Source organism: Ananas comosus, linkage group 8 (assembly GCF_001540865.1).
Source record: "Ananas comosus cultivar F153 linkage group 8, ASM154086v1, whole genome shotgun sequence".
Classification (NCBI taxonomy): Eukaryota; Viridiplantae; Streptophyta; class Magnoliopsida; order Poales; family Bromeliaceae; genus Ananas; species Ananas comosus.
Genome location: NC_033628.1, coordinates 13,640,582 through 13,667,830, shown reverse-complemented (window position 1 = coordinate 13,667,830; position 27,249 = coordinate 13,640,582). Strand labels below are relative to the sequence as shown.

The following is a 27,249-nucleotide window of genomic DNA, read 5'->3' as shown; positions in this document are numbered from 1 at the left end:
AAAAAACTTTCTTAGCAAAATTAGCCCCTTATTATCCTAATTATATATATATAGATTTCCATTTTCTTCTTTAATTCTCTCTACCCAAAAGAAAAGAGAAAGAAAAAAAACTATGAGCTGAGACGATTGGTGATGCACGATTTGATGTTTAGCGCGATCTCGTGAGGAAGCTGCGCCCCGGGGCAAAAAATATCCTCTCACCAGTCCACGTGGTAGCGGCTGCTGCGGAGATGCGGCTGTGGACTCAGCTCTCCTGAAGGGATGTCGCCGGCTAGGCGCGGTTAGTGGTGGGCGCGGATGTGTTCCTCGTGCGCATGGCGGACACGACGGCGGCGCGCGCTGTTCGGCGGTCGGCTGATGTCGGTAGGAGAAGAAGCGCAGCGGGCGAGGGAGGGCTCCGGCGACGCGAGAAGAAGGCGAATAACAGGTGACGAGGACTACTGTGTGTCGACGAGGTAGTAAGCTCCCAATTAGGACCCACCGTATTCAGATTCATGTTCAGGAGTCTATGTATCACATCACTCACACATATTTAGTTTTCTTAACTAGTATTATCTCGTAATTTTATTTTGTTATCTCATAATGCTGCGTAGCCTAATATTAATTATTTTTTATTTTTTAAAACTTTTATTTATAATTTTGACCCCCCCCAAAAAAAAAAGCAGAGGAAATTATGAGAATAAATTGAAAATTTGATGTAATATATTTGTTGGTTTTTAGCGGGAGAGTGTATTGTAAGGCGATGTGACGATTCGTATCTGGAGAAGCACACGTGCCGACGACGTGTGGACAAGTGGTTGCGTGTAGGGCTGGACCCGGTCTAATTAGCTCACTTCCGTCTCCCACACTATATTAACTTTTCCAGGTACCCTTATCACATTACTTTCAATTCCCCCCCCCCAAGAAATCGGGATTCCAATTAATCTCCTCCCCCTTCCTAACTTTCTTCATCTTCCTAACTTTCTTCATGATATTTTTGCGCTTTGCTTTACACGCGTCCCCCGCTTCCCAGTTCCCTGGGATCCCGGACGGATGCGCTGGACACGTGATCCTCACGTGTAGCTGATCCCTTCTGCTTTCTTATTTTTCTTTTTTAAAAACAATAATAACAATAATAATAATAATAATAAAGGAAAAGGAAAGAAAGAAAGAAAGAAATTATTATGATTGAGTGATTGAATGATTGATTGAGTGCTTGTGCGGCGGTGGTGGTGGTGCAGAGGCGGTATGGGTGCCGGGCGATGATGCTGGAGACGGTGGCGGCGGTGCCGGGGATGGTGGGGGGAATGCTGCTGCACCTGCGGTCGCTGCGGCGGTTCGAGCACAGCGGGGGATGGATCCGGGCGCTGCTGGAGGAGGCCGAGAACGAGCGCATGCACCTGATGACGTTCATGGAGGTGGCCAAGCCGCGCTGGTACGAGCGCGCCCTCGTCATCGCCGTGCAGGGCGTGTTCTTCAACGCCTACTTCCTGGGCTACCTGCTCTCCCCCAAGTTCGCCCACCGCGTCACCGGCTACCTGGAGGAGGAGGCCATCCACTCCTACACCGAGTTCCTCAAGGACCTCGACGCCGGCAAGATCGACAACGTCCCCGCCCCCGCCATCGCCATCGACTACTGGCGCCTCCCCCCCGACGCCACCTTGAAGGACGTCGTCACCGTCGTCCGCGCCGACGAGGCGCACCACCGCGACGTCAACCACTTTGCATCCGTACGCCGCCGCCTTCTTCCCCTCTTTCCTTTTCCTTTTCCCACTTTCCTTTTCCTTTTCCTTTTCAATATAATAATAATGATAATCAGAGTAGTCGAAGACTGATTCAATTTGCTTGCAGGACATACACTACCAGGGAATGGAGCTCAAGGAGACTCCGGCGCCGCTTGATTATCATTAAGAGCGCTCCGTATGTTGGTGTGTGGGATCTTATAAATATAGGCATGAATTAATATTGGTGAATAAAATGTGTCAATATAGAGAGAGAGAGAGAGAGTCATGTTTGGCTGTTTTTGGTTGCTGCTGATCCACTTGTGATGGTACATTTGAAATGCAGATTTAGTGTGTATTGGTCGTCGATTCACCGTGTTATGCTAGTATATATCCTTCCTTGTTAGTGGGACGTAATATTGTGTATAGGTGTTTTTTTTGGCAAGCATTAACGGATGATACTTCTTTCTATTTTCGCCCGGCTTCTCCATTTTTACTGGACACCTGATAAGTGATAGCTTTTTGAGACTCCACGTACACAGGGAATTTCCTCTGCAAACGGTGTTTTTACTTGGATATTGCTCGAGATGGATGATCAGAGAGCACAGAATCTAGTATGTTTACTTTGCACCCAAAATTAGATCAGAACACAGAGTCTTGTTTATTTGCTTTGCACCCAAAATTAGATCAAGACGGGGTTAAAAAACAGAGTAAGTCCTGGCAATCTGGAAAGCTTTTGAGGCCCCAGCTAACATAAATAATGATTGTTTAGATACAATTCAATTATCCGGTGAAACTCAGGAAGCGGGATTTCCTGCTTAACTCCAGTCCAGAGTGCTACCACAGGTTCGATCTGCCACAACATTCTCCGACTACTGCCTTCTACACGGCTCTTGGTTACCTAAACCGGTATTTCAATATTACAGAATAATTAATAAGCACCAAAAGTCTCCTTCTATTCACATCTTATAAGAGTTCCACAGGATGGCTGCAAACAGCAACTTTACTGTATTAGGATAAAACAGATCAAATGCAGTGACGAGACGAGCTGAAGTAGCAACTCTTTGGACTCCTTGTTAAGATAAGGTCTCACAAGTTGTGGCTTTATCATGGATCTAGCAACTCTTTATCTGCAATCAAGATGCAACAATCCCAACCTCTTATTAAGGAATTAATTGTAAGGAATGCAAGGATGCCCATCCAAACAGTTAGATGTCAATCCTGTATACATACACACAAGTACAGGAAAATGAAAAACAAAAAAAGTCCATCAGACCAACCAACAGCTTGTATTAGATGCAGTTGAAATTAGTATTCCATATAAATGCCATGCACAATATGGAAACCAAACAATACCCATCTCAGCACGACCTCATCCTGATGATACATATTTCTTGATCACGATTTCAACCAAGTTAAATTATTGATGTGCCAGAATAGGATTCATCCATTCTGAATAATGATAAAATTCCAATTCTTATATATAAGATTATAACACAAGAAGCAGGTTTTCATGATCAGCATTATACAAAGTGCAACAATTATTAATCAACAAGACTCTGACAGCTGAAATAAAGATGCAAGTATATCGAAGAAATTCGAGATTTCCTATAAAGATAAGCTTAAAGTTGGCTTCTTAGTAACCAACCATTATTACTTCTGTACTGTAGTACGTTAAAGTTGGCTTCTTAGCCGTTTCACCGTTAAGACTCATTATTCTAGAAGAAATCCTTATAAATCTCCTAATTTCATCTCGAATGTCCAATCTTAATAATTAAGCATGTCTATGTGATCCCCGTTTGACGTACACAAAAACAAGAAATTGTTGCATTGCATTGCATTGCATAGGAACTCATTTCCTCTAAAACATCCCACAAAAAGTAGAAATAGAGAAACTGATTCTGCAAAAAGTAGAGAGCAACAGTGGCTAGATGAGAAATAGAGAGAGCAGAACATGTATGCATCAAAACCGTCGCCAGATATAACAGAGCCACAATAATAGTAATTAACTGAAAAGGTCAGGAAACAGTGCATAAGAACAGAAAAATTAAGCTGTCTCAATAATTTGCTAAACAATTAAAAGTTTGCAAGATTGATATTGATTTCCAAGGTGAGATTGCGATTTACTTGATAGAAGAATATCAAACAGGGGCAAAAAAAAAATTAAAAAAAAGAAGGGCACTACTAAGCTCACATTAATTATAATCAGCAATTGGAAACCTACAATAATACAACCAGCACTTGGAAACCTGCAGAAATAAAAAAAGTACGACTTGATAGCTCTTGTAACAGGAAATTCTGCAACGTAACCCTGTCTTTGTATATCAACAAAATTGAACTGAGAAGGCTTAACGACTAGACTATGAAGAATAGGTATCTAAAGTTACCAGGATGAGGACTACAAAATTGAACTCATGATGCCTCCATACAACAATTACCCTCTTCCAGAGGACGATGTCGCCCAACAACTCAAACATATGGAGAGGTCGGAAAAGCTGGTGGCGTAACCGTGATGAACTCAAAGTGCTTCTTTGAGCTGAAAGGTCTTCAGTATTGCTCTAGCTTTGTCATATTCATTGAGCGCAACCAACATATTCTTCAAACGACGAGCTAGCCCACGTGTCTCCTCCTCACTCGCACCCGACGCATGCCTTCTTTCCAATTTGCTCCCTAATTCAGCCACAAAATCCACCAAAGGCCGCAATTTCTGGCTGGGTTCTGATTTGACCTCTGGTCCGGCCCAAACCCCTGATAATGATGCAACTATTCTCTCTGTTCTTGTAATAGCATCATGAATATCTGAAATGATGCTTTTCAGATGAGGAAGGAGTTTTCCCCCTAAAAGCTCTTCGAGGGCAAGTTTTTCCAGAATTGGAAGTGCAAGAATATTTTTCCACAAGCAGATATTTCTAAGTAAACGAAGAGACAATCCAAACCTATACGCTGCAAACTGTGCTGCACCAGGCACGGCCTTTGTTACCGTGGTATTCCAAGCTGGTACGCTAAGGCTAGATATGGCTTCATTCAAACGATTGCGAACAACAGCCAATAATTCGTGCAAAGCCTTGCTGGAACCCGGAATGTAACTAATCACCATGTTTGTGGCAAAAACAGCATTTTTTGTCAGTCGGGTGCTAAGTATATCCCAACAATGAGCAATTTCATGGTGCAATATGGGCAGGGCTATCTTTTCCACCAGTCCGGGAATAAGATTCACATCAGCATCATCTAGTTCAAAATCATGGTCTCCTCCCGGCTTTCCGTAATCAAAAAGAAGCTTGTGCCATTCCATGTCAAAAAAATCTGTTGTTTTGTATAAAGGATCCCACTTAAGAAGTTCCAATCTTACATACGGGGAGAAGACAGCTGGAACACTAAGTGACACATAGGCATCACGGTAAGTCGATGAGTACTTATTCTTCCAACCCTCGAACCTTTCCTTGACAATTCTAAGGCTTGAATACTCTTCAGAAGCATCGGCGAATATCTGCTCGGCAGTGTCGAGCAACTCACTGCGGCTAAACCCGTAAGCACACATCTCAGTTTCACTCTCATCGGTGCTCAGCTCGCCTTCAATCTGCTCAGACTTATTACCCTTACCAAGAGATGACATCCTCTTCGACTCTGCCTTGGCTCTCTTGATTTTTCTTTCCTTTGCTCTCCGTGTAAAATCCATCCTCTTTCTCAGATTAATATCTCTTCCAAACTCGTCAAGTTCCACGGGTAAATTCGGACACTCTCTAGCTGCGGCCATGGCCTTCTGAGCAGCAGCTGTGGCGGCAGAGACATAAGTGGGCCCCGAGCCTTTACTTAAAACTGACATGGCTGCACTGACAGCCGCCTCCACCTCACTTTCTGCATCAGCAAAGTCAAAGGCCCGCCTATCAGAAATAGCCAATGCTCGCTTCTCATGCAGCTTCTGCATCTGTTCCTCCAACTCCTCTATATAAAAAGCCTTGTCATTTAAGAAATCACACATCACAGAGATGAATTCGCGGAGCTGCTGCATAAAGACGTACTTCTTATCGGCTGCTTCTAATGACTTCTCCAGATCAGACATCTCGGAAAGCGCTTCAGAGAGATGGGTATCTGTCCTGACCAAAGAATTCAAAGTTATCTTATGGGACTCCTTAAGCTTGCTTATGTTATCCTGCAAAGCTCGCGTGGCGACCTCTGCTTGTTGAGCGATAGACATGACCTCAGCACTTCGAGTGACGAGAACAGAAGCCCCTATCGGCACATTGCCCATTGAGGGGGCAATCCCCGAATAAATAGAAGGTTGCGGTTGCACCGGCACAACAGTAGAAACACCAGTAGCTCCTCTATGTGAAGAAGTTTCGTCTAGTCTCCTGCCTAAACCCTTTCTAAATTGCTCCTCCTCCCATTTTCTCTCTTCTTCATCATCCTCATCCTCCTCACGATTAATGCCGACTTCTTGAAATTTGCTGCTGATAGAAACCGGCTCCTCGATACTCTCAAAAACACCCTTCTTTGTCTTCCCGCCAACCTTGTCTCCGAAAAGTGCAATCCTTCCTTGGAAATCACTGTCCTCTTCATCGCTGGAACCCCCGGCCGAAGGGCGGCTGCTTAACATTCCACCGCCATCTAGCGAAATGTAATCCGGCCCGAGCCGACGGGGCTGCTGCATTTGCTGCCTCTTGGCCCGTATTGCATCAATCGTAGCCCGGTCCGGTATCACCGGCAACTTCCGCTGCCTCTCTCCGTCGGCCCTCTCCTCATCTCCATCTGCCCTCTCTTCCTCCTCTTCTTCCTCCTCCTCCTCCTCTTCATCTTCATCTTTTGCCACTCCCCTCTGTGTGCCGCCCGCCGTAGCGGTAACACTCGTGGGCTTTAGAAGGCCTTTGAGGACGATAACGGGCTCGGAAGAAGCAGGTTCTGGTTTCTGCGATTTGGGCTCCGAGAAGGAAGGGGCAGTAGTAGGCTGGGGTTTCGGCATGCTGCCGAGGGGCCGGGCGTTCTTCTGAAGCTCGCGGAGCCTCTCCTTTGTATACTCGCCGGTCTGCGGCTGCACATTGGAAGGAATCGGAGGGAGAGGAACCGAGCTCTTCGACCGGTCCTTGGCGGCGGTGAGCTTGTGGACGGGCGCCGCCGACGAGGGGGCTCTCGCCGGAGGCCGGCGCACGGCCACGCCGCCTCCGCCTTCAGAATCCTCATCCTCCTCCTCGTCGGCGAAGCTGAGGCGCTTCGGGCCCGAGGGTTTGGAGCTCTTGGGTTTGGCCGCGGAGCCCAGGGTTTGCGATCGATTGGCCGTAGAGGAGGAGGAGGAGGAGGCGATGGTGGTGGTGGGTGTTGGGCCCGGCTTCTCGTCGCCATTAACGCCGCTGTCCTCCGAGCGGCGGCGGAAGTTCTTGGCTCTGCCGCTACTCATGGAGAAGACGTACCCCGATTCCTCGATAGAAATCAACAGGCTAGGGTTTCGCACCAATTTGGATTCGGCGAATTGGGGATCGGCTAGAGAAACCGCTAGGGTTTCTCGAACTCTTCCGGATGGACTGGGGGAAAGAGAAACCCTAGAAGGGGGGAAGGTTGTAGCGAACTCACCTCTAATCCACTCTGCGATCCATTTCTTCGCTTCTTTTGTTCGTTCCGAGCTTCTTTCGCATCGTCCGCCGCCCTCCCCCCAAACTGCTGAGGAAGGAGGAGTTTCCGAACAAAACACGGGTTTGTATATCTTTAATATTTCAGCGCCTCTTAACCGACTTAGGTTCGACTCAATTTTGACTCCAACACAATATTCTGGTCCTTTTTTATGTTGAGAGTCAATTAACAATATTATTAGTTGAAAAGGAGAAGGGGCAAATATATATAGATTTTTTTTCCCTTTTTTGGTTATCCGATTTTTTTTGTAATACTGTATATAACGTGATATTCCTGCAATCTCAAACATTCGAAGAAGAAATAATAAAAATTAAAATTGTCCAGTTTTGCACAATAAAACAAATTTTCTTCATCCATCGTACTCGGACGAGTGCAAAATACAGTACAACACGCCAGGGTCCAGGTTTCATACTGCAGCCAAAATTTTACAAACAATTCGGAAGAAATTTACATAAAAAAAGTCTACAATTTGGCACATCTCTCGGCCTTATCTTAGAAGTTTGCATGTAATTATGCAAAGCCATAGCACTACCCAGTACATTTTATTTCGTGTTCTATATGCAGCGACTAGATTGAACACCAATCATTCAAGCTAGAAAAAGAATAAGAAGCTCTAGGTGTGCTCAAAATTCACCTCGTACACAACTGAAATTGTAACTTCACATTGATAACTTCTGAAAATCATATCTCATTTTGGAGGAGGAAAACATCTCTAACTTCTCTGTGAATGGATCTGGAGATCTAATTTCGGGTTCTCCCACCAAGAAACTCGTATCCTCCTCTTATGTTCAAATCTAAAATGACCGAACCCGCGTTCAAATTAACTTTCATGTCCCTGACCTCCTCCTCCCTGTTACGCCGAAGCAAAGTGCTTGCGTTATTATTACTCCTCTCAATACTATCTTGTGTCATAGCTTTTCCTGGCTCGGGACTCTTTTCCTCACACACTTGGTTTACATTGTCCATTAAGCCTGATAGTGCCAGGTTAAAATCCGTGAGTTGGGCACTTGCAGCCTCGAAATCCCTGGTACCGTTCACGTCTAAAGGGAGGCTTCTGTGGGCTTTCTCTAATATTGCTTGCAAATACTTGCCTTGGGCCTCGATTCTCATCTGCAGTTTCTTTTGTACCTGCACGTAACTAAGTTACTCTATTGATCTTTGCAAAATCAAATACAGAATTTATATATATATTATTATTTACATTAAAGATCAGTAGGCTCACCTCTAGTTGCTCTTGTAGTTTCCTCTGTACCTCGATTTGATACCTTAATGCCTCAGCCAGTGGCAATTCTCTGAAACATGTAATGAAGTGACACAAATATCAAGCTTTATCGGATGAAGCTTAGATTTAAAAAAAAGTGCAGTAGTAATTATTCAACTAGTAGGAAGAGAAATGGGTGTCTGTTTATGCTACATTTTCCCCCTTTCCTCCCCCTAAGATAGCATTTTGAATTATAATCAGTTTCTGGGTTAAAAAAGAATGAAGCTATCATAGAAATATCCTAAGAAGAGGTATAAGATTAAAATTGGTCGGAAATGCGTCAAGATCCTTGATTTGTACTTCTGAGGGTACACCTGCTAAGGTGAATCAACGAACTTAAAGAGGATTTATCAGAGGCACAATAAGTCAATCATAAGTTTAAGATGCATTATCGTGCTAATGTCCTTCACACTAGGCAGTAATGTCACTGCAGATTTTACACCATAGTATTCCACCAGTGCCGAGGTAGTAGCTTCCAGAAATGCTCATTGAGTAAAATAATGGTTCGTTTCAACAAATAAAGTTCTATACAGTAATAAGAACCCAAAATTACTATCAGACTAATTAATGTTAGACTTTCAGTTCCCAAATGAGATCTAATCAATCTTTTTTGGCTGAATAGAACGTCTGCTAATACTGCTCAGGTATTAGCAGGCACTAATCTTATCAACAGCTACAAACATTCACTATTGCCAAATTCAACGCATAATGAACAGATTATTGCTGCATATGAACCTATTTCGTATCAAGTGATTATGACTGTTTTCTGCTACAATACAATATCCATTTTCCTATAGTAGACATTACCCCCAACGGCCAAACCTCATCCTAACTATCCCGCAGAAAAATAAGAAAACACGCGAAATATCTGAGCTACGACCAGATGAAGGGGAAAAAGATCATTAGCAACATACCCTATGTTATTTCCAATCGAAACATTGCTAGGAGTGACACACGAGTAGCTGTTTACACTCGAATTGCTTCCTGTGTTGAGAAAACCCAGTGTCAGAGAGAAAAATAAGCTTGAACTGCTTAATCTTTTAGAATACGCCATCATCTCCAGCGAGTTATACTTCGAGAGGGATTGACCGTACCACCTGTGTTTGCCTGTCCACCTGTCTCCTTTTTGGTTTGCTTCCCGAGTCTATATTTCTATGCAAATGCAAACAAGAAGCCCAAAATTCAGATCATCAAGGAAACCACAACTTAGAGAGCAAACAAAAGGTAATGTTGCATGAACAAAATAGTAGAAAAAGAAAAGGGGATCGAGTGCACCTGAAGATGGCTCTTTAGATGGTATAGTGTTAGTCCTTTCATGCCCATAAGTCTCAGAACTGACTTTGGTGTTGCCTCTGTCGACAGTTCGCAAACCAAAAGAATACAGTAATCCGAATAAGTAGGAGAAGCGGCAAGTTCCATCCAGATGGATGAAAACTAGAAAATTTGATTGTAAAACTAGATTTTGTACGCCTACTTGGTCAAATTTAAACATGCTTCTGAGGCGGTAAGATTAAGAAAGAAAGTACAGGCGTAACTGCTACGATATATCTTTCGGAGTTTTTGTTAGTTAATTTAGCTCGTACTATGAGACACTGACATCAGAGAGGCTAATTCCCACAACAAGTACTTTTGAATTCGTCTATTTCGTGCGCTTAGCTAACATGTCAGAGTGCATATCCAGTTGAGAGTGAGGGTTATGGTTACACTAAATACACATACTATAAGGACAATCAATCCAATGTCCGACGACACCTATGCGATCCTATTCGTCGAGAATACTGATCCCTGCTCTAAACAAGGAGGCGGATCACTAGATCTGCTAAGATCAGGACTCTTATTAGATCATAATGTCCCTGATCACTAAGCACTAACCATAAGCTCTTAAATCAAGCTAATAATAGAAGAAGTAAATAGCTACTCGTCGAGGCCGAGACCGAGATCGAGATCGAGATCGAGATCGAGAGAAGTGAGATGGAGACTTACTCTCTGGTCCTCCGAGCTTGGTGACGGCGTCGACGAAGCGGTCATGGAGATCCGGCGTCCACCTCAGCCGCGGCTTCGGGTCGCGCGAAAGCACCACCCCTCCACTCCCCTCCACCGCCTCATACATCGTCGCCGCCGCCGCCGCCGCCGGATAACTCCTCTCCATCCCCTCAAACATCACCAGATCTCTCCGAATCCCTCTCCACCCTCTCTGTTTACTCACTCCAATTCCCCGATTACTCCGATCCCTCCCCCTGTCCAAAGAGCACAAAGAGGCCCTGCGTTACCTTTCCGAAAAGCCGCTGATTCCGATTCCCACTCTTTCCCCAAATCCAGAGACAACAACGCTCATGGATCCCAATTGTGAATCTTTCTCCGTACGAATCAAAATCGGGAGAAATCGAAGCCCTGAATCGACGAGCAGTACGCCAGAGTCGACGCGAATTGCATTACAGCGCACAAATTCGGGAAGCAAAAAAAAATTCTAATCTTAGCGGATTGGTAATTTTTTGACCGAGACGTTTAAGTAAGATAAGAAAGGAGGAGAATAATTGCGATATTTAATATGTACGTATTTATTCCTCCTTTTTTTTTTGTTATTGTTTGGTGAATAGAAAAGAAGTGTGGCGGGAGAGTGGTGGGGAGCAGAGTAGAGACGAGACGAGGGAGCTTTCTCGGCGAGGGGGAATCTGGGAATAACTTGAGCGCGGAGCGAAGATAATTAAGACCCCAGCACCAATAACATCCCTCCACGTGTTTGGCGCCGAATGCACGTTATCTTGCTCCTGCGGCTCATGCGCACGCACCTAATTATATATACGTACGTACATCTCATTTCTATATTTCTACAATTAAGCGTTGAAATATTATTTCATAGATTTTATGACATTTGATAACTAAAACGTTTAGACCAAAAGTAGACTAAGTTGGGATCTCAAAATAGTGTAGGGATCATCCATGCATATGTCCGTGGACTTGCATCATGCATGAGTGGCGTTGTGATTACGTGGTGGGACCATTTTAGCAATGGAGGTGTGCGGAGGAGGAGAAGCGGGAGCACATGTGAGGCGTGCCACATGGTGAACGAAGGGAATATTCCCCTGCACGGTGGTGGGGAGCTCCGCCACGACGCAGAACGTCGGAGAGGGGGGGCAAGTGGGCCCCGCGGCTGGGAACCTTCCTCGCCGGAATTTTGGTGCGAGAATTCTTTTCCTGCACCAGGTGCACCGATAAATTCTACTTGCACTCGACGTATGTTGTAGTTGAGATAATAATAATAATAATAATAATAATTAGATTAAACTAATAAGATGAGACGAATGGTGAACCTGAGATGTGATGATGCACCGGAGGTGACAGGAGGAATATTCCAGGTGGGCGTCACAGCCCCACCGCCCTCCTCCCCTTTTGTCTTCTAATCCCGACTTTCACTTCACACCCCTTTTGGCTTGGTCACTTCAAGCAGAGTACAAAACCAAAAACCACTTACATCTCGACATGTGGCGCGCACGGGATAAGATTTTTAATTTTAATTGAGCCATAATGGCTTAAACCCTAATTAATAATTAATGTATGTACAAGTTTTAAGACAATGTGAATTTTAAAGTTGACGTTGTGAAAGAGGAGTTCGGTGGGTTAAGAATGTGAACTTGGCTCAGATGCAAATATGATTTCCGGACCCGACCCAGTTTATAAGTTAATATATATAGTCTATCAGCAGCATCAGCAGCGACATGTTAGGAATTTTTAAAAAAAGAATGCACTGTTCAATCTCCGATATAACTAACCTCACAAGTTGAAACGGACTGTCAACGAGACTCGATTCAAGCCCTTCTTTGAGAGCAGAAGGAATCAAAATTGCTGGCATTATGTCTTAAAAAACTGTCGAGAGACATGGACAATTATTGATGAAGGTTTATTTCTATGTAATAATAGGGGAGTTAGTGGATGAGTTACGATAAGCTAAGTTCATTGTAAAATATATATAAGAGAGTGTGTATTGTAATTTTCTTTTTCTAAATAATTGAGAGTATTTAATTTTTTTTGGTAATCTCTATGGTTTTTTTTTTTTTGCATATTTAGTCATAAGATAACGAAAATCCGAACTAACAACTGAGAGCGGGGCTAGTTCATCTTAACGTAGAAATATGAGCACCGTAGGGATAGAATATTATAGACATTGAGACTTTCATCAGAAGGGAGAACAAAAGAACCTAATGATGTGAGGCATCGTGATTCATGCTGGAATAGTGCGTAATTCATGCTGGAATATGGCGTAATCTAGCATCGTGATTTATGCTCGAATACTGCGTAATTCAAGCGCGTATCAAGAGGGAATCTCCACTGTTTTCACATTGGGTGGATAACAAAAAATAGGAAAAAAAAAAACTTTTGTGTTGTGCTACTTAATAATATTAGGGGAGTGTGATCTGTACACTAGTAAGGTAGGTGTAAAAGTATACACGATAATATATTTGCAGCTCATATTTGCCCACTTATATTATCAATTTTATTTATTATTAAGATATTAAAAAATTGATAATTTTTTGAATTTAAGGATGTAAAATGTAAACCCTTATATAGAATGTAGGGATAATATTTTTTTTGTTTTGATATAATAAGTTGGTGTGTCAAACGGGTGATGTTGTATGCATGAAGTTGGTCTTATAATTAGCAATTGCAAACACTAGTATATTGTATCATCAAGATCACTTTAGAGATGATCTAGCAAATCAAACATGCCTTTTAACTTCCCAATCAATTAACATTACTTCTTTTTTTTTTTCTGAAGAAAGAAAAGGAAAAAGTTTTCCAAAAAAAATGATTGATTTCAAGGGCATTAACCCGAGCCCAAACCAAGCCCAGTCGATTGAGGAGGGCCGTATTGCATGCTGCGTTAGGTTTATTGGAGAGGCCTAGTTAAAGAGGGTGTTTACTGTATCACACTTGCACCATATCATTCTCTTCATTTAAAAATAAATATAATAAAAATATTGTTTATAGTTATGATTGGACAAATAAATTCAAAAAAATTATTTGATTGGTTAGAAACGCCACTTCACTAATATAATTGATGCATTCTATAAATTTTTTCCTGGTTAAGGCCCGTATTTTGTTATTTACACAAAATCCAAATTCAGGCTTAACCTAATAATAATAGATATAGAAGAGCACAAATGGACAAGGCTCTTCTACTACAAGCCATTTTGAGTTGGAGTGATACTCCATTACAATTTTTTATTTCACCAAAGACAAAGGAGCCTTAACCAATTTTCGGAGTAAACAGAGCAAGGAATTAAAAAAAGGGGCCGGCGTTGCTCTCTCTCTCTCTCTCTCTCTCTCTCTCTCTCACTTACTCATTCACTCCTAGAAATGTCCTTCTAATTTATACTGTGATAGAAAATAAGGCTGGCGCACGCTAGTCCGGCCATTCAAAACGGACATTTCAAGGTGATACAAATATCACAATAATCATCTTTAAGTAGGTTGCTTTTCCTAAACCACATTGTAGCATTGTGAATAACTGAATATAGATCAGAATTTAGAAAGATAATAACATCGACAAAAAGAGAGAGAGAGAGTGAGGGAGAAAGAGAAGAGGAGGGCAATGGAGAAAAAAGTGCTTGCTGTATCTGGAATAGTGGGCTTCCTGGGTTTGCTTAGTGCTATCCTGGGCTTTATAGCAAATACCAAAAGGATCAAGGTATATATACATATATATATATATATTTCAGTAAATTATACTATTAGCATCTGAACTTTTCGGAAAGTGTAACTCTAATTTCCAATCTTTTTGAAATAGACATCTTACCTACGTTAAATTTATTAGTGTCCCAAGTAAACCTGTTACATCATTTTCTGTGCCGTCGCAGATGCACACGCGAAAACCACATATGCTAACAGGACCGCTAGTATGTATGTACTATGTAGCTAAAAAGCCGTAATCAAACTAGATATAGCTTTAGGCTGTTTCAATCCAAAAGCTCATTTTAGTTGTTTCATTTGTGAATTGATTGATCTGTTTTAAATAGCCAGGATAAGCGCTCGTAGCTCCGTTAAGAACAAGTCTTTATTGTGGATCTTACTGATAGTTCAATGCCTAACCTCGCAGGCTTCGCAAGTACAATTGACGACCTCAGGCGACTGCATTTACCCAGAGAGCTCTGCTGCCGCCCTGGCGGTTGTAGCAGCCGTGACCCTGCTATTTGCTCAGTTAATAGCTAGCGCCGCCACAGGCTGCGGCTGCTGCTGCTGCTGTAAAGGCAGTACTCGTCAGTGGAAGTGGAACTGCCGTCGAGTATCAGGGTTGATCGCCGCCATAGTTTCTTGGTAATCAAGCCATCTACTTTCATCAATTGATCTTGAAGTTTATCTAGCACTAGTGAACTAGTGATTGTACCTGCCAGAACAGCTTTGCATCCTAGCATCAGATATTTTAGATGTATCAATGGTTAAAAGATATTGCTTTGCTTTTTCTCTTATCCTTTCCTTTTCAAGAATGAACCAGGAGTAAGATGCCCCAGAGAAACCTAAAAAGGAAAGAAGTATTTTGCCCATTTTCGCAATCGAATTACCAGGTAAAAAGAAGCACAAAAAACATCACTTATCCTAGAATCCAATCTACAAAGAAGCAACCAGGGTGAATAGTGAAAAACATCCAAAGTAAGATTATTATGTTTTATTCTCTCTGCTACATTTAAAATGGCCAGAGCACGCCGAGCAAATGACGCTTTAGAGTTCCTCATACGATCTTCATTTTCTTTTGCAATCATCACACTCAAGAATGAGAGAATTCCTTCTGTCACAGGTTTACATTTATACTGGCGTTTTCAATCTTCATATCTGCTGCCGTCTGGAACAGTCGTCACCGACAGAGCGGACAGAAGAGTTGCTATGTCCTGAGGTCCAGAGACTTACCAGAAGCTGCCATATTGTCCCTGATTACTGCCATTCTCGGAGTCTCTTCTTATGTGTCTTTGCGTGACTGATACTGTGCAATCATTCAACCGATCATCGCCCGCCCAATGAATCATGATATATGGCAATCAACAGGGACGTACACAAGACTAAAGCCCTCCAAAAACACCATTGCAGTTTATTAGCTTGTGGCGAATAAGTTATTTTTTCACATTACTATTTGTTCTGTAGCCTAGACATGTTACTTCCATCCCATCCTATCTTATTTTGGCCATAAGAGCAATCTCTTCTGTCAGCTGAACATTATCTAATATTCGGAACAAGATTTCCAACGAATCCCAAAAATTTGTCATTTAGATAATTTCCTACTAAAATTTAGATCTGCCAGAGTTCCAGCTAATGTAAAGACGAGCTAGGCTCACTTAAAAGTGTCAGCTATGCTCTAAAATCATCAGAAAAATGGGTTAATGATAAGAAAGAGTGAGTCCTCACTTGGTATAATACCAAATACAATCTAATTTTCAGCATGCAACGGTTTGCCAAGACTAGGTGATTTCTGACGCTACTAGCAACTCAAGTAACAGCTGATCTAAAAGAAGTAGATAGAGTGAAACACCAATTAAGAAGTAAAAGAAAGAAAAAAGCATGACCAGACACGAGAAATTTATGTGGTTCGGCCAATTGCCTACATCCACAGGGAGGATAATTTCAAACTTTTCACTACCAACTAATTTGCAACAGAAGTATGAACCTACTTTTGGTTCATAAAAGAAATCTAATAAAGGAAATGATTCACTGTACAAAATGAAGATTCTTTTGCAGTTGATGAGAGCTCGTCATCGAAGCTAATTCCATCAGACGCCGACATTGTTATCAAGCCAGCATTTTTGAAGCCACTGTAACATTCTTCTACAACCTGCCCTTGAAATTGAAAACCATATGCTGTTCAATCTTGTGGAGTATGGAATTTTAGGATTTCCTCAGATTACCATGCTGACACATGCAATCTGATTATCAGAGCAGCAGAAGCAAAAGAAAAGCAATTAACAAATGGGGTAAATGAAGACAAAGATTCACGTATTAGTTCCTGTTTGACCTGAGCTCTTGCAAAAGTTAAAAAAAAAAAAGGGGCTTAAACAGCTATTTCATTAACATCTCCCGAAAAGTTTTCTTGCAGAGGCAGAAGATGAAGTTTCAATTAGAACTTCTAGTTTTGAATTTAAAAAACTAATTTTGCCTTCGTGCTTTAGCCAAAAACAAAAAAAGATGACTAAAACAAACACAAGTTTGCGTGATACAAATGAGTTACTTTCAATGTATAGTGATTATTATTGCAGTGACTTCCTCATTAATTTGCGGTTGTTCAAAACTTTCAATGTATAGTGATTATGATGCTCTATCAAAGTTACGACCATTGTTCAACTCTATATCAAGCTTGATTCTAAGAAATGATTTACCTAAAAAAATTGATTATGTAACAAGCAGAAGATGACCTGCAAGAGGAGACGAACAAAAAACATGTCAAGATAATGTGTTTCTACAGAAAGCAAAATAGAGCAGAGTCTGATCAAACACTACCTTACCTCAGTAAATTAGAAACCTTTGTCCCATCTCAGCCCATCACCAGTAACCACAATATTGTTCCTCCAAGTTACTACTCAATACTCATATATACCTCCAAATATTGTTCTCTGCCCCTTCTCCTCACCTAATGTGGTTAAAACTGGCAAAGGGCCCTAAACTAGCTGACTTGGCTGCGGGTTTCGGTGTTTCAGGATTCCCAAACACATTCCAAAACCTCAGAGTTTCATCCCCCGCAGCCGATGCAACTGTGCAACCGTCAGGACTCTGAGCAAAAGAAAAAAGAAGACGAAGAAGACTCATCAGTTTAATCCATTACCTATGACTTCAACCCAAGCCAAGTAATAATTCAATACATAATATGCATATATGTACCTGAGCCATGAACAGAACTCGAGAAGTATGGCCAGTGAGCTCTGAAATCTTCACCATCGACGGGTACTTCCAAAGCGTCAGCTGGTTTTGCGTAAACCCATGAGAACTCAATAATTCACGCTCATTCTTATTCCACAAAAGAGAGCAAACTTGAGACCCAGTATCAACTGAATTAAGGCAAGCGCCCGTGTGGGTATTCCAAAACTTAATACATCGGTCACCCCCGCCTCCTCCAGAGGCCAATAAATTGCTTTGGAATGGGCACCACGCTAGGGCCTTAACAGCTGCCATGTGGTCTTCGAATCTGTGAAGCCATTGATTTTGGTTGTGGGCCAAATTAGAAGAAGAGCCCATCGAGAGGTCCCATATGTGGAGGAGGTTGTCGTTGCCTGCAAATAAATTCGAGCTGAGAGAGTCCACTAACATTTGTAAATAACTACTTAATTCAAATTTTTTTCTATAAAGTTACCTCCACTAGCCAGTTGGTGGCCGGAGCCTTGCCACTTTAGGCCACAGACCTCTTGATGGTGCCCTCTATAGGTTTGAACGATATGTGACCTTATTCTGACATCATTGTTTACGATCGCACCATCCATTCCGCCAGTAGTGAGGATGTTGTTGTTCCAAGCGAGGGACCCGACTCGAGATTGGTGAACTCCTCTCAAAGTTCTCAGCTGTAAATACAAAAGAAGAAAGGGCTTAGACACCCATATATGATAGGAACATTATCCAGAGAGAATACAAAAAGTTTATAAGAAGCAGTTTGTAGAATAATCTGATAGTTAATCGTTTATTTTATTCTATATTTTTATATTGAAAATAATCCAATAACTTTGGATGTGTAGAGTAGTGTGCTGTTTCTCAGACAAGCTTCTACCAGCCATAATGAATCTTGAATTGCAAAATCAAGCTGGAAAGGTACTTAGATCAAGTCCAAGCTAATTTACAAAATGAACCTGGATTAAGTCCATATAACAATCTTAGATCAAGTCCTCATAAAGTAAGTGGATTGAAACTTCAAGAAGTACAGAAAATCAAATGAAGGCTTCAAAAGTATCCCTAGAAACATACACAGCTAGATCACAGCTTAGATTGCAATTAGGATGCAAGGCTTAGAACAAAATAAATGAAGAGGTTCAGATTACATAAGTGCAAAGAAATGAAGTAAAGGACTTTGACATTACTCTCCATACTTTTAGCATAAGATGATTAGTCTGCATCTCACATATGACATACATACACCGTCAATTCACTAATTTTGCAGGCTTATTATCAAGTATAGTAAACCTTATAAGCGGCCTGCTTATCTAGAGCCACAGTACAAATGCATTGTGCACGCACACACTAGAAAACACCTAGAAAAGTGGCAGATTAAAAAACTCACCAGATGATTGGAGCTCGAGTCCCATAACTGGATGTCTGAAGAGTTCAGCCCGACGGCAATGTGCCGTCCATCGGGAGCCCAGCTAACACTGGTAACTGGGCCGCTATCATCATCCACAGTCACAAGCTCAGAAGTAGACCCACTCGAAGCATCCCACAAATAGACCGTATTGCCAAGCGCAATCGACAAAACATTGCTGCTTCCCCAGTCAAGCAGATTCAAATAATAGTCATCCACGAGGTCAGGAGCATCTAATGTCCTCTCAGCTGACTGGAAAAAAAAAATGAAATATAGCTAGAAAATTTAGCAAAGTAACGCAATTTATTAATCCTAGACAGATCCAAATGTAAACGGAGAAGAGAACCTACCTGGGGAATGTACCTCCGCTGCCTCGCTGGCTTCGTTTGAGCAGCAGAAGTGACATTGGAGCTGAATTCATTACAGATGCCTTCGGATGGAGCAGGAGGCTTGCTCTTGAAAGAGAGTATTCTGGATCTGTTACTCAGAAGGGTATCGGCAAGAAGCTTTCTATATGCCTCTTTCGAGGGGGAGGCCACTGCCATGTTCTCTTTCTCTTTTCTTGGTTCAGTTAGTAAGTAGTATGCCATGTCAAAATCCATAGAGGAGCGGTCCGGGATGAACCTGTCGCCCTGTGATTGTAACAAACAGATCATTAAAACATTCGCGAAAATGCGTGACAACATTACATATAGGAAAATTGTTAGATAAAGAAGAGTATTTTGTAAACAGATCTTTGAAATCAAGAGATGAAGGAAGATACTATATAGGTGGACAAAACAAACATTCTAACAAGGTCGTAAAACTCACACTTTAAGAATTAAAACTATATATCAAAAACTAACCCAGTTTTTTTAATCAAAAACATGTATATCAAAAACTAACCAAAACATGAAAAGGAAACAAAACCCAAGATTCAAAACAGTGATAGAAAATCAATTTAAAAGAAATACCAACTAAAAAGGATCGCACAGACATAAACACCTATTACCAAAATCTAAGAACGCTGTCCATATATATTCATAGGAGAAGAACACATTTGAAATCTTGCCATGCTAAAATAAATCATGATATAGATAAAGCAACAAATATCTAATGGGCAAATCTGGATTGGCACTGAATTAAAACTATTTTCCATCTAGAAACCAATTTTCAAGAGTGGTTCTAATATTTACACTTCTAGAATCAAATATACTCATACAGGTATCAGAAACTTATACACAATTCAAAAAAAAAAAGGAAGGAAAAAACAATGCTCTCATGGGTAAAAGAACAAACACCTGAGAGGCGAACCTGGAAAATTGTTGTTTCAAGGAAACCAAATTTATCAAAAGGATCCTAACTTACGTATTGCCGGGAAGAAGAAGGGTTCCTGGAGGAGGTGAGCAGAGAAGGTATGTAGGGCCTCGAGCCGACATCTTGAAGAGGGCGACGGGACGCGATCCGCGACTTCTCCGACGAGATGGAAGAAGCTGCATCCATGATTACAACAAACAAACACACACACACAGACACACAAAAGAAGAAAAAAAAAGAAGAAAAAAGAACAAAAACTAAAACAAACAAATTGTTAACAGATATAGATCCCTGCACGCAAAGAGTAAGATAGCAAGATAAAGAAAGAAAACAAAAGGAACAGAAAAGGAGGAGTGGGCGATTTGTGATGCGATTTCCACGGAGCGAATTGGGAGGAAGGAGAAAGAGAGCCCTTTTCTTCTTCCTCGATGGAGAGAGTTGGCGATTGCGGGGAGCGTATTACTTGGGAAATTTGGGAGGGTTTATGGTCGCTTATATACACGTAGAATGAGGAGGGAGGGTTTCGGTAAGCGAATTTTTCATTTGTTTCCAACGGCTAGTTTTCTGAAGATTCCCCAAATATAGCCGTTGGCTAATCGGTCTACCTATTAACATGTATTTGTGACCCTCGCATCTAGTCCTACTACTAAGCGAAGGATGTAAAACGGGCGTGGGACGCCCGGCCCAAACGGATCACGCTGGGCCACTATAATTGGAAACGATCGCCCGCCCCGTAAAAGGACTGGGCTGTACCAGGCCGAGAACAGACCGGGCCAGCACTGCCTCGAACCTAAGCCTAAGGCCCAAGGTTGACGGCCCAAGTAGTTGCTTGGCTCTGACCAAAATTGTTTGGTCCATTGAACCTTAAAAATAATAAAAATAATTTATATTATTTAAAAGTTTTTAAAATGTATTTTTATAATTATTTTTATAAATTTTAAATTTTTAATCAAAATATCAATTTAAATAGAAATGGTATATTATTTTTATTCTTAAAAATTATACATTTTAAAAAAAATAAAATAATAAAAAGATAAGGGGTCTGCCCGGAGCACGGTCCGGCCCGGCGCAGCCCGTGTCTTCCGGGCCGGAGGGTTGTTAGCTCAGGCCCTGCACGGTTCAGTTCGAATTTGAAACAAGCCATGGCGCTCTTCATCATTGTTTATTAGATATTTCAGAAATTTAACTGCACAAGAAAGTAAACTCAAACTAATATACGACTCAAATTAACCTCTAATTAAGATGATTAATCTTTGATCTCTCCGACAAGTTTAACAGTAAGCATTAATTACACTATTATTTCAATGGAGAGAAAAATCAATAATTAGCTTTTTCAAAATTTTCACACAAATAGGTTTTCACGAAGTTTTTAAATTCCTTATTTTACTAGATTAGCAAAATCATGTATAATAATAATAATAATCTCATGCAAGAGCATGCACTAACCATTCTCAGAAAGATAAGATCCAATGTTTGCTAATTAGTTTTGGACGTGAATATACGCACGCAGTGTTTTCCTCGATAAAAGACACGGGAAGATCCAGCGACACTACTATTTGGGCCGTCCCCACATGTCAGTTACGCCGACCGATCTACGATACAATTAGTTAGGAAAAAGCCACCGTTAAAAAAAGGAAAAAAAAAGAGAACGGCCCAGATTTTCTCTGGTGATCTCGTGCCGTGCGAAGCAGGAAAAGAAAAAAGGAAAAAAAGAAAAAGAAAAAGAAAAATTAAGGAAGAGTAAGGCGTGGCGCGGGTGGGGGGAGGGGGTTTGGGCTGCGTCGGCGTGGGAGATGGGGGACGGGCGCGGCAACAGCGGTGGCTGCAGCAGTACGAGCTGGTGGGGAAGATCGGGGAGGGGACGTACGGGCTGGTGTTCCTGGCGCGCACCAAGCAGCACCGCAAGTCCTCCATCGCCATCAAGAAGTTCAAGCAGTCCAAGGAGGGCGACGGCGTCTCCCCCACCGCCATCCGCGAGATCATGGTCTCCTCAAAAAAACACCAACCCTAATTTCCTTCCTCATCAGATATCTCACGTTTCCTCAGATATCTCACGATTTTATTGGATTGGATTTGGGTGGGGCGGCGCAGCTCCTGAGGGAGATCTCGCACGAGAACGTCGTCAAGCTCGTCAACGTCCACATCAACCACGCCGACATGTCCCTCTACCTCGCCTTCGACTACGCCGAGCACGACCTCTATGTACGCACGCCGACACCCCCACCGATTTAGGGTTCTATTACTTCTCTTTTTTTGGATTTTATTTATTTTTTCTAGGGTTTTAATTTGCAAAGAGTAAAGAGCACCGGCTTGTGTAAACTGATCTGATCTATCATTGGACCTGCTGATCGATCGGAAGTCCATTTATCATTCACTTCCTATGGTCTTTGAAAACGAACGAAGCTAGGCGCATTTTGCTATTTACAAGTAACTGTAATACGTCGATAACTAGGCGATGTAGGTATCGGGCGGCATATCCTATCCTCTGCTTGCACGCAGCTTAGCGGCGCGACAAGAATTTCGGGTGTGTTAGCACACGGGATATTAGAAGTTTGCTACTTGTTCTTTATCGAACTTAGGGCGATTGGGGATATCGAGTGGCCTTATATATTTGTATTTGGCAAGTTTATGAAATGCTTTTCAAATGCCGATGCTCTACAGGAGATTATAAGACATCACAGGGAGAAGCTCAACCTTAGCATCAATCCTTACACCGTGAAGTCGTTGCTCTGGCAGCTGCTCAACGGGCTCAACTATCTCCACAGGTGAGTTTCACGCGCACATTTGGGCTCTATGTTTTTTTTTTTTGGTGTCGGATATGCTCACTAAAGTTTTACGAACTCTTTCGGTTGCAGCAATTGGATTATTCATCGTGATCTTAAGCCATCTAATATTCTGGTATGACTCGGCATGAAGTGAAATTTTTTACGCTACGGAATTAGAAGCTTTTTTTTTCCCTGTGGCTCTTAACATGGGACGAAGGTGTGAATAGGTCATGGGCGAGGGAGAGGAGCATGGAGTCGTGAAGATTGCTGATTTCGGACTTGCCAGAATATACCAAGCTCCGCTGAAAACTTTGTATGAAAATGGGGTAAATTTTTTTCTTCGTTGTATTCGCGCATAACGCTTCTGTTCGGAATTGGTTGTATTGCTCATTGTCTGTTCCCATTAATTTGACGCACTATTTGAGCATAACTTCACTTTACTGTCCTACTTCTATATTCTTCTATGGTCAGATTAACTGTGGGTACCCTAACTTAAGGTCTTGGGCTGCCTTCTTCTGTGTGTGTTTTGTGTGTGCGTCAAAATGTGGAAACAACTTCCACCTAATTCGTATTCACGGGTGCTTACCAATTGTCAGGTTGTGGTAACTATCTGGTATCGCGCTCCTGAGCTGCTGCTTGGTGCCAAACATTACACAACTGCAGTGGGTATCCTTTATAGCTTAAAATGTGGCTGTTGCTAATATTCTAGGCCTTATATCCGTTGTTAAACAGTTTTCATCAACGTTACTGGTCAATATGATCGCGAGATTTTCCTTAAACCGTTAATAGATATGTGGGCGGTTGGATGCATTTTTGCCGAGTTGCTTACTTTGAAACCATTGTTCCAAGGGGTGGAAGTCAAAGCTACTCCCAATCCATTTCAAGTACGTATTCTCTCTTTTTGAAGGATATCTTCTATTACTTGTTTCTCTCTCTCGTCTTGTGCCAATCTGAATGTTGGTGCGGTATTCGCATAGAAGACTTCAGTAGAAGTTGATTTTGTTCCAACTTCTCTTGTGAGATTGTCTCTTGCATCGGATATTTGCCACAATTGTGCTAACGGGTGATATCTGATAGTTGGATATGTTCTTCCTTTTTAGCTTGATCAATTGGACAAGATATTCAAGGTTTTAGGTAAGAATGCTTCGGTTGAACCCAGTTACGCTTTGCCGAACACCTTCTTTAACCAATAATGAGCAGTAGTGTTTCTTCTCAGGGCACCCAACAACTGAGAAGTGGCCGACCTTGGTTCATCTTCCTCATTGGGCAAATGACCAACAACATATTCAGGGGCATAAATAGTAAGTTCAGTCATCGTAGGTAACAGATTATTGACTTATATTTAAGTTTTGATTCTGGAACTCATGTACTTCTCTTTATGCAGTGAGAACACTGGTCTCCACACTTTTGTTCATCTGGCTCCGAAGAGTCCTGCATTCGATCTCCTGTCAAAGATGCTTGAGTACGTTACATGTTCTTATCTATAGAGACCTTCTACGTTATTAACATATATGATTCATGAAAGTATAATCTGTTCATATGATTTTGTGCTAATAGTTGGATATTTAGTCCATGCTTATTATATAAAGTGTTCTGACTGGCAGAGCATGATGCCTTTTCCCTAAAATTCTCTTCTGACTATCCATGTTTTATATAAATGTTCATTCGTTTCCTGCTCATTACATGATATTATTACACTATAATATTAGTACATTTTGGTCTGGATCCTCTAAATAGATTGTGAATGAATACTCTGCATGAATCCTGCCTACCACCTTTTTGGTTCAAGTGAGGAGTCTGTCGTGCTGTTTTCCCGTACTTGCTTTTGCATTTGTTTTATCCCTTTTTTCCTCCCTCTGTTAGCTGCTTGTTTTTTTTAAATTATTGTTTTGTGGTATACCTCGTGTCTTTTTGTTCCTTGCCATAGCTTATTGGTGGGGGTTGTAGAAAGCTTCATGAGTTTTCTTCAATTGATCAGTCATTAATCTTCTTTAGATTGTTTCTTCTCTCTGTATCCTCCGTACGTTTTATGTAAACTGCCGTGCCTGCTTTTTTGCTTTCTTCTTTATGCTGTATTTGTGTGAACTATTTCACTGCTGCTGATTTTTCATTAGTGGCAGTTTGTAGCTGAAACTCATAATTGCTCTCTGAGATGCATCTTAGCATGACAGAGTAGCTGAGAAATGCATCAATGACATAATGTTTTTGTTGAAACTCAAGCTAAGCATATTTTTTATCAATTTATCCTCTAAATTATTCATGTGTGACAGATATGATCCGCGAAAGCGAATAACTGCAGCACAAGCTCTGGAGCATGAGTAATGAACTCTCTTTGCTATTTAATTTTTCTTGATTCACATATGTTGTTATGCTCTTTTTTTCTATTTGTTTGACCGCTATGTTAAACTAGTCATGCAGAAGCTAGTCACACACTTGTTTTAACCTTTTAAATGGTTTATATTTGAATCAAACTTATGCATATAAATCAGATGTGGGAAATCCTTTCCTGGTATGGTTTTCATTGAAAGTGATACATGCAAACCACTTGGTCCAGTTCTGTGTGAACCTGCTCTCTGTGATAAATCTCATGTCGAAAGGATCGATCGCCGTTGTAGGAATATAAACTTGCTTTATCTTTCTGCAAACTAGTTTATATGATATATCTTTAAACAGCATGATGATGTTTATTTGGTAACTAATTTGTAAAAATGGTTATTTAGAGGTTCTTTAATTTATTCTTTGTAAATCATGACATGATTTCATTCCTGTTATATGTAAACTTTTGATTATTTGTCGTGCAAATAAGCTTCATGATTATGTTGATATATGTATCTGCATTGACCATGCGGGATCATGTCCCTCTCAGGTATTTCCGGATGGATCCACTTCCAGGGCGCAAGTAAGTTGACCCCTACATTCATCTTAGATATTTTTTCTGATGTAGTATCAGGAAAAATCAAAGTTATTTATGCTATTACATTGACCATGGTGAATGTCTAAATGACCAGCGCACTTGTGCCATCCCAGCCAGGAGAAAAAATCGTAAATTATCCTGGCCGTCCGGTTGACACCACTACAGATTTTGAAGGAACGACTAGCATCCAACCTCCTCAACCGGTATACCTCATACTTGAACTAAATATATAACTATATAGGTAATTTACAAGCACAGAAGCCTCTGTACTTTTGAAAGCGTAGGAGCCTATCTCTCTCTCTCTCTATATATATATATGGTGATGCACACTCTTCCCTTTGTTAAGGTTGCAGGAGTTTTCACAGTCATTCGCTTTGAACTGCACCAAATGTAAATATTAGATCTTGCGGGTTCTTTTAAATTGTCATTGTATGCTCTTTAATTCACCATGTTGGCATTCGTCATCTAGAATACAGCATAGTTGTCTGGAGATAATGCTAACCATGCTAGGTGGATTTTTCTGGTGTTGATTTGTATCTGGGAGTTGTACTAACTACTGTTCTAGGTGGATAGTCTTATCCGTATTGAACAATCGTTGTTCGGTTGGTTGAATCTAATTCTTGATTTATGAATTATTATTGCAGTCATTTTCTGCTATCGCCTTGTTTGCTCTAGTCTAATATGACCTTCTGTTTCAGCCATCTGGAAATGCTCCTCCTGGCAGTGTATCTGCTCAATCAGTGGCGGCCTCGAGGGCCGTCGCGAGGCAGATGCCAGCTATGGTTGGAGGTCAGAGGATCCCTGCCGCCAGCATGGCCGCTTTTAATGCTGCCGCCCAACCTGGCATGGTGGGTCTAAACCCTGCTAATATTCCCATGCCGAGGGGTGCGGCCGCTCAACAGCAGGTAAATCTCCCTCCCTCTCTCTCTTCCTCTCAGTTTGTTCGCTACAGTATAATTGTACAATCTTTCTTTTTTTTCCCCTTCTTTTCTTGTTTCTTCTAATCACAGTTGAGACGAAAAGACCCTGGAGTAATGCAAAACCCAGGATACCCCCAGCAGAAGAGACGGTTTTGACGAGGCTAAGCCCGATCTTCTAATGTGTAATTTTGGAACCATGTGCATATCCTGTAATCCCAATATAATTGTAATCTTAATACTCTTATGATCAATTGTGTCCAAACTACCTGATGCAAGTTGTGTAGTAGGAAAGAGTTACTCGCGCTAGCCCTATAGCTCCTTCAGAAGAGAATGCAGGTTCGTCAATTTTGATAGTTAATATTAGCGCTCCCATTTTTTAAGTTTCTGTTTCAGTAGCTTTTTTGAGTTTCACCACCGGCCACCAGCGTCTACCACATTCTATCGTGGCGTAACATTAATTTTAATTTTAAAAAATAAAAAAGGCCACAACTTTTTTATTTTCTGGAGAAAATTTGT

The 27,249-nt window shown here is 41.5% G+C and overlaps 6 protein-coding genes across 10 annotated transcripts; 3 read left to right on the top strand and 3 right to left on the bottom strand.

Annotated features, from left to right (window-relative positions):
* Positions 1,194 to 2,175, top strand: LOC109713838 (ubiquinol oxidase 1a, mitochondrial). Its single transcript, XM_020238072.1, has 2 exons — positions 1,194 to 1,709; positions 1,831 to 2,175. The coding sequence occupies exons 1-2, from the start codon at positions 1,242 to 1,244 to the stop codon at positions 1,888 to 1,890; spliced, it is 528 nt and encodes a 175-aa protein (XP_020093661.1). The 5' UTR covers positions 1,194 to 1,241; the 3' UTR covers positions 1,891 to 2,175.
* On the bottom strand, positions 3,864 to 7,468 carry LOC109713837 (transcriptional repressor ILP1). Its single transcript, XM_020238071.1, has one exon. The coding sequence runs from the start codon at positions 7,087 to 7,089 to the stop codon at positions 4,219 to 4,221; it is 2,871 nt and encodes a 956-aa protein (XP_020093660.1). The 5' UTR covers positions 7,090 to 7,468; the 3' UTR covers positions 3,864 to 4,218.
* Positions 7,698 to 11,243, bottom strand: LOC109714476 (myb family transcription factor PHL11-like). Of its 3 annotated transcripts, none has more exons than XM_020239116.1 (6): positions 10,564 to 11,243; positions 9,856 to 9,932; positions 9,654 to 9,732; positions 9,495 to 9,564; positions 8,542 to 8,611; positions 7,698 to 8,447 (listed from the first exon to the last, which is right to left on the bottom strand). In XM_020239116.1, exons 1-6 carry the CDS (start codon positions 10,739 to 10,741, stop codon positions 8,061 to 8,063), a joined length of 861 nt encoding a protein of 286 aa, XP_020094705.1. In that variant the 5' UTR covers positions 10,742 to 11,243; the 3' UTR covers positions 7,698 to 8,060. The 3 variants fall into 3 exon arrangements, with proteins under 3 accessions (XP_020094705.1, XP_020094706.1, XP_020094707.1); XM_020239117.1 differs by having other exon boundaries at positions 9,675 to 9,732; positions 10,564 to 11,242; XM_020239118.1 differs by having other exon boundaries at positions 9,678 to 9,732; positions 10,564 to 11,242.
* Positions 13,948 to 15,967, top strand: LOC109714494. Of its 2 annotated transcripts, none has more exons than XM_020239148.1 (3): positions 13,948 to 14,266; positions 14,675 to 14,892; positions 15,371 to 15,967. In XM_020239148.1, exons 1-3 carry the CDS (start codon positions 14,171 to 14,173, stop codon positions 15,549 to 15,551), a joined length of 495 nt encoding a protein of 164 aa, XP_020094737.1. In that variant the 5' UTR covers positions 13,948 to 14,170; the 3' UTR covers positions 15,552 to 15,967. The 2 variants fall into 2 exon arrangements, 1 of the variants encoding a protein (XP_020094737.1); XR_002217388.1 differs by lacking the exon at positions 13,948 to 14,266 and adding an exon at positions 14,433 to 14,478.
* Positions 16,112 to 20,748, bottom strand: LOC109714493 (cell division cycle 20.2, cofactor of APC complex-like). Of its 2 annotated transcripts, none has more exons than XM_020239146.1 (8): positions 20,186 to 20,748; positions 19,189 to 19,470; positions 18,821 to 19,090; positions 17,906 to 18,110; positions 17,437 to 17,825; positions 17,064 to 17,328; positions 16,938 to 16,973; positions 16,112 to 16,487 (listed from the first exon to the last, which is right to left on the bottom strand). In XM_020239146.1, exons 1-6 carry the CDS (start codon positions 20,318 to 20,320, stop codon positions 17,185 to 17,187), a joined length of 1,425 nt encoding a protein of 474 aa, XP_020094735.1. In that variant the 5' UTR covers positions 20,321 to 20,748; the 3' UTR covers positions 16,112 to 16,487; positions 16,938 to 16,973; positions 17,064 to 17,184. The 2 variants fall into 2 exon arrangements, with proteins under 2 accessions (XP_020094735.1, XP_020094736.1); XM_020239147.1 differs by having other exon boundaries at positions 16,112 to 16,473.
* LOC109714700 (cyclin-dependent kinase E-1) lies at positions 20,642 to 27,113 on the top strand. Its single transcript, XM_020239394.1, has 16 exons — positions 20,642 to 20,660; positions 21,880 to 22,118; positions 22,226 to 22,336; positions 22,796 to 22,899; positions 22,990 to 23,032; positions 23,127 to 23,225; positions 23,496 to 23,565; positions 23,689 to 23,783; positions 24,000 to 24,033; positions 24,116 to 24,200; positions 24,284 to 24,361; positions 25,170 to 25,217; positions 25,766 to 25,798; positions 25,908 to 26,016; positions 26,512 to 26,718; positions 26,824 to 27,113. The coding sequence occupies exons 1-16, from the start codon at positions 20,642 to 20,644 to the stop codon at positions 26,887 to 26,889; spliced, it is 1,440 nt and encodes a 479-aa protein (XP_020094983.1). The 3' UTR covers positions 26,890 to 27,113.

Bases quoted from the DNA above. Each gene is read 5' to 3' on its own strand.
- LOC109713838 (XM_020238072.1), top strand. From the start codon at position 1,242: ATGATGCTGGAGACGGTGGCGGCGGTGCCGGGGATGGTGGGGGGAATG. The intron at 1,710-1,830 runs GTACGCCGCCGC...ATTTGCTTGCAG, and splicing joins ACGTCAACCACTTTGCATCC to GACATACACTACCAGGGAAT.
- LOC109713837 (XM_020238071.1), bottom strand. From the start codon at position 7,089: ATGAGTAGCGGCAGAGCCAAGAACTTCCGCCGCCGCTCGGAGGACAGC.
- LOC109714476 (XM_020239116.1), bottom strand. From the start codon at position 10,741: ATGTTTGAGGGGATGGAGAGGAGTTATCCGGCGGCGGCGGCGGCGGCG. The intron at 9,933-10,563 runs GTAAGTCTCCAT...AACTGTCGACAG, and splicing joins CAAGCTCGGAGGACCAGAGA to AGGCAACACCAAAGTCAGTT. The intron at 8,612-9,494 runs GTATGTTGCTAA...TACATGTTTCAG, and splicing joins TCGATTGGAAATAACATAGG to AGAATTGCCACTGGCTGAGG.
- LOC109714494 (XM_020239148.1), top strand. From the start codon at position 14,171: ATGGAGAAAAAAGTGCTTGCTGTATCTGGAATAGTGGGCTTCCTGGGT. The intron at 14,267-14,674 runs GTATATATACAT...CTAACCTCGCAG, and splicing joins CAAATACCAAAAGGATCAAG to GCTTCGCAAGTACAATTGAC. The intron at 14,893-15,370 runs GTAATCAAGCCA...CTTCTGTCACAG, and splicing joins ATCGCCGCCATAGTTTCTTG to GTTTACATTTATACTGGCGT.
- LOC109714493 (XM_020239146.1), bottom strand. From the start codon at position 20,320: ATGGATGCAGCTTCTTCCATCTCGTCGGAGAAGTCGCGGATCGCGTCC. The intron at 19,091-19,188 runs GTAGGTTCTCTT...TTTTTTTTCCAG, and splicing joins AGCGGAGGTACATTCCCCAG to TCAGCTGAGAGGACATTAGA. The intron at 17,826-17,905 runs GTAACTTTATAG...ATTTATTTGCAG, and splicing joins CCACCAACTGGCTAGTGGAG to GCAACGACAACCTCCTCCAC.
- LOC109714700 (XM_020239394.1), top strand. The intron at 23,784-23,999 runs GTACGTATTCTC...CTTCCTTTTTAG, and splicing joins CTACTCCCAATCCATTTCAA to CTTGATCAATTGGACAAGAT. The intron at 24,034-24,115 runs GTAAGAATGCTT...GTTTCTTCTCAG, and splicing joins CAAGATATTCAAGGTTTTAG to GGCACCCAACAACTGAGAAG.